Source organism: Montipora foliosa, chromosome 4 (genome assembly GCF_036669935.1).
Source record: "Montipora foliosa isolate CH-2021 chromosome 4, ASM3666993v2, whole genome shotgun sequence".
Lineage (NCBI taxonomy): Eukaryota > Metazoa > Cnidaria > Anthozoa > Scleractinia > Acroporidae > Montipora > Montipora foliosa.
Window position 1 is genome coordinate 12,575,690 of NC_090872.1, and position 5,000 is coordinate 12,580,689.

At 41.1% G+C, this 5,000-nt stretch overlaps 1 protein-coding gene across 2 annotated transcripts in view; it reads right to left on the reverse strand.

Moving 5' to 3' along the window:
* The window catches only part of LOC137999878 (fibrillin-2-like), a 35,784-nt gene that overhangs the window by 30,273 nt on the left and 511 nt on the right, over nucleotides 1-5,000 (reverse strand). For both annotated transcript variants that reach the window (XM_068845837.1, XM_068845838.1), the window contains exon 3: nucleotides 1,225-1,373. In XM_068845837.1, coding sequence (XP_068701938.1) covers nucleotides 1,225-1,373 — 149 coding nt within the window. The remainder of the gene's footprint in view (nucleotides 1-1,224; nucleotides 1,374-5,000) is intronic.

The window sequence follows — 5,000 nt, forward strand, 5'->3', positions numbered from 1 at the left end:
TTGTTGTATGATTCCAGTCCGTTCAGTATTTCATCCAATCCAATCCCGGGCCGTTCATTTATAACAGGTGTTGAATAGGCCACGTTCGATATATAAATATTCACACAAGGCTAAGAGGCTTTTTGGTTAACTTTGAATATTCTTTTGTTTGGAAATCTCCCTTGAGACTTGTTAGACAAAGAAAACAGAACTGATCCGTAAACTTTGACCTTAAAGCCTCGCAGCCATGCCTGAATTGAAATATGAAACTCGGCCAATTGGTTAAAGTCAGAGAAGGAAAAACTCAGCGTAATGCACTTAAATCCTCCACAAAATTCTCCAAACTTTGATCATTCACTTCCTTGTGAAAGCAGGAGGCGGAATCGAAATAAGCACAATACACAAGCACAGTGTTCAAAGCAATTGAGTGCATATTCTACCTACAATGCCCGTCATATTTGTTGAAACACCCATTCCCGTTTCCCCCCTCCTCCAATGTTGATTTTCACAACCACCAGCAGTCGCCGGGAAAAATTCTCACACAACATTGAATTGGGGGAGGGTGATGTGGTATAAGCTACGATCTTGTAACAAGATGATTCTAGACCATTCGCTGAGTGTTCCAACGAAATATGTCTAGTATTGTAGGCAAAAACGGATTCAACCTGAGACCGGAATTTACCGAGCAAACACGGGGGAAAGCAAGATACCCGGAAGCAGTTTGTGTCATTTTTTTCAAAATGGCGGGGGAGAATGACGCTTCCAGCGTCGACCGTGGTGGCATGGAACTGGTATTCTTTCCTCGCACTTGCATTTTTCATCCGCCTACACCAATCTCGATAACAGAGCTCTTCTATCTCTTGACCGAGGGAGAGAAGAGCTCTGGGGAACCCTGAAACAAAGTGTCCTCTTATTGGTTTTCGTGAAGAACAATCAAAAGCGTCTCTAATTGGTGCATTCATGTTAGCACGAGGAGTGAGCAGGCGCCGTAAGGTTCAAATAGCCAATTTTTGGCAATAACAACCCTACAGCGCATGTTCTCCTACAAAGAGTTGCAGAGCCTTGGGTCGATCCGAGGCTCTGGTGACGAGAATGCCACCGACACCTGCACAAATTCAGGTCCCATATTCAGGCCCCAGTCTAAAATTTGACACAGCTGACCAAAGATATCAGACACGTCGACGAATCTGTAACAGTTGGTATTTACCATCACTGAACAACTGTAACTTAAAAAGTCATATGTACCTCAAAGTCAGTAAACGTCAGTGTAATTCTTGAGCCTTCTTTAACGCAAATCTTCCATTCACAAACGATATCAATCGGATAGTGCGATGGGTAGCGAGGGCTCTTTATCTCACCGGTACCGTTGACATGTATGTCACCTCCACATTGAACTAGATGGATATGAAAAAAACAAAACAAAAGAAATAAATTATTATTATTATTTCATGAAATTGCCATTGAAAAAGTTCGTTGCAAAAATCAAGGTTTTGATATAGCTTCTAAAATTGTTCAAAAGGATTTGTATTGTTTCAGGGCCCGAATTTCTCATGAGATTACGTGATTAATATAATTAAAATATGCGAAATTCGTTGTTGTTTGAATTGTTGGGCTGGTCTTTTATGTACCGGATCCGAAATAATTAATGTCCGTAAAACAAAAGAACAAAGCGAACATAACAATACCTAATTAGCAAGGCCTAATCGGAATAACAATGATTCCTTTGTCCTCCGCCATTTTAGTCCGGTAGATGACGAATTTAACCATATTTTATTGGCAAAAAAAACTGACATTAAATGAAAGGTGTTACAATTGAACCCAGTGGGAACTCGGAAATATCCGACCCCCAGATGGGATTCGAACCCACGACCCTCCGTGATGTAGTACGGATGCTCTAACCACTGAGCTACTGGAGACTCTATGGTGAGCAAGGGTGAAATGTGGGGCTCGGACTTTTCCGAGTTCCCAGTGGGTTCAATTGTAACACCTTTCATTTAATATGTGTTAAACATTCTCTCACATTCGCTCACTTTGGTGGTTGGTTGGCCGCATCGTTCAATGATGCTCTCAATGTGATTGCGCGATGCAGTTATGAGCTATGCTGTCAGTCGATATTTGACTCTGTGGCTGCGTGATCGATGCTCCTCGAGTCAAATACCAACATTTCACCCTTGCTTACCATATAGAGTCTCCAGTAGCTCAGTGGTTAGAGCATCCGTACTCGATCACGGAGGGTCGTGGGTTCGAATCCGATCGGGGGCTCGGATTTTTCCGAGTTCCCAGTGGGTTCAATTGTAACACCTTTCATTTAATATGTGTTAAACATTCTCTCAAAAAAACTGATGAATTATTAATAAGTTTTAGAAGCAGATATGAAGCCTCTCATTTGAATTTTGGCGAGATTTAGTTTTTCCGTTTGGTCTAGGTTTTTTAATTGAACAGGTACAAAAAACAACAACAACTGGACAACTTTTTTAGAGGAATTTTTTGGTTAAACCTTATAACAGCGAATATATCATTGACGCTACCAAATGTGGTACTATTCATCCCTTATTATTTACCTGTTAGCCGGAGTTTTATCATTATTTAATGATGATGACGATGACGATATTGAATTTAATTTTATTATAATTCTACTTTTTTCCCTGCAGGTAGAGATTTTCTTGTTGTATTTTCACTAATAAATTATGATATTTATTTAAATCTATTTTATGTTGATTGCCTCCGCGAAAAGGATCGCAAAAACCGATCACAAAAACGAAGTCAACCGAATATGAGTTAATAGATTCGTTAGAAGCGACGCGGGAAGGCCTTCATATCTGTAGAGAAAAGGTGCGATATTTCGACGAAAAGGTCTCAGCATTCCGGATAAAAGCAATCAGAGAGTGAATTTCCTGGATTACATCTTTATTCATGTACACTAGCGCCGCACAGAACGAAAAAAGAAAGCATTACAGGCTGATTTCCAAGCGGATATAATAAATAGAGATTAATGAAAATACAAATGATAACGGAAGAAAGAGAGTTAAAACGAATCCGCGTTGCTTCAGCAATGAGCCTTGCGCATAACAATTTGACATTTCGAAATAGATGACAGTAAAACTGTCTCCTTTACTAAAATTGAATAATTCTTCACGGGAAAAAAAAAAGAGAGTATTCATGTCAGATGAGGCTTCAAAATTGGGATCCAGTTTTGGAAGGGATGGGCACCTCATATGACACTCCGCATTACGTGACACTCCCCCACTCCCCATGACAAATCAGTACTAGTAGCACAAAAAAGTAATTACTGTCGAACCTCCCGTAAGCGGACACTTACACTTACCCTTAATTTGTCCGCTTATGTGAGGTTGAAAAAAAAGAGCAATAGAGGGCACATAATACACCACAACAAGTCTTTGGAAGCTCTTAATTAAGACAACCTGTTATTGTGTTTTAAGGAATAGACAGGCCAACACGACTCTTCTGGGTCAAGATAGGAAATTCAAAGACCTCAGAGCTTTGCACTAACAAGTACACCTTTCAAAGATCTCCCTTTTCTACACGAAATTGAGGGCGGGTTTTTAAAGATTTGTCTCAGTAAGAGCTGGTTTTGTATCAGATGCCATTTGTTCATTAGAATATGTTTGAGATTGGGCGACGAAGTTCCTGAAGCGTGCGTCTAACTAAGCAACGGTTCTTATTACGGGAAAGCGGATAAACTGTGAGAGGAACAGGATATGGTATGGAATTGCCTTGCGAGTTTAAATTTCAAGGAGACAAATTTTCGTGCGACTGACTTAAAGAAAAGTTTAAAAGCTACTAACTTCTTGCATGTTTGCTGAAGCAATAGAGCGAGAACAAATAGAGACTTCCACGTTTTTTAAGGCCCTGTTTACGTGGAGGGAGGGTAACCCTCCTAGAAGGGTTACCCTTCTAGAAGGGTCAATAGATAGCCCCCGTTTACATGTGTAGGGTTATCCCCGGGGCTATCTCTGCCTCTATCATTCCGGCTTGGATTAGTCACTATTGCCAGCACTGTTCGACGAAGTAGTTCCCCCCAGGTTTATAACCACGCGAAGACATGTTTGTAGTTGGCGAGAATATAACAGTAGCCGCGAGCCAAGCCCCCACTCGCTTTTCACACGCAGTTTTTTTCGTTTTCTCGACTATCTGAGAGCCTGGAACAGGCTAATATGACAGTAATCTGATCACCCTAAACTTGACCCTCCTAGGAGGGTAACCCTACCTCGAGCGTTTTCATGGCTTAAATAAACAAAAACATGACCCTCCTAGAAGGGTAACCCTAGCCCTACCTCGAATGTAAACGAAACCGGGAAAAACAATAGAGGAGGGTAACCCTCCTAGAAGGGTAACCCTTCCAGCAGGGTTACCCTCCCTCCATGTAAACAGGGCCTAAGACAAACTGCAGCCTCTTGTTGGCCTCCGATAACAATCTCAACACCTCACGTCTTTCGGTGTCCACTGCAGTGAGGGCGAAACAATTTGTTTTATCTGTTAAACAAATTGTCTATGAATAGCATCAAACAATTGCTGATAATTTAAAGGTTTCGCATGTTCGAAATTTTATAATCTGTTTTAGAGTCTCTGAAATGGATACCAAGTTCTAGATCGGGAGGGTGTCCCAAAATTATGATCCAGCTGGGAATTTTTTTAGGAGAGCAAGCCACTTTTGCCGGGCGCGTGAGTATGGCCTCAGTTTGTATTTAATTAGAGCAATCGACGTTGTGGCATGATATCGAGCCTTTCAGCTGGCCTTTGGATGGAATGAAACGTAAACAGCCTTTACGCAGGCCTCAAAGGATCATGATTACTTCTAGTTCATAAAAGGGAACACACCAAAGCCAGATGTTTACAAGGACGTTTATACGGACGCCACTTCAACATATGCGGAGGAAGTTGACAATCTTAGAACTTCCTCAAAATCTGTGTTGACTCCGACTCTGATTAAATATTTTTACCGCGAATCCTCTCTCATTAAACTTCGGGTATAGAGAAGCTGTTAAGTTAAATTAATCTTT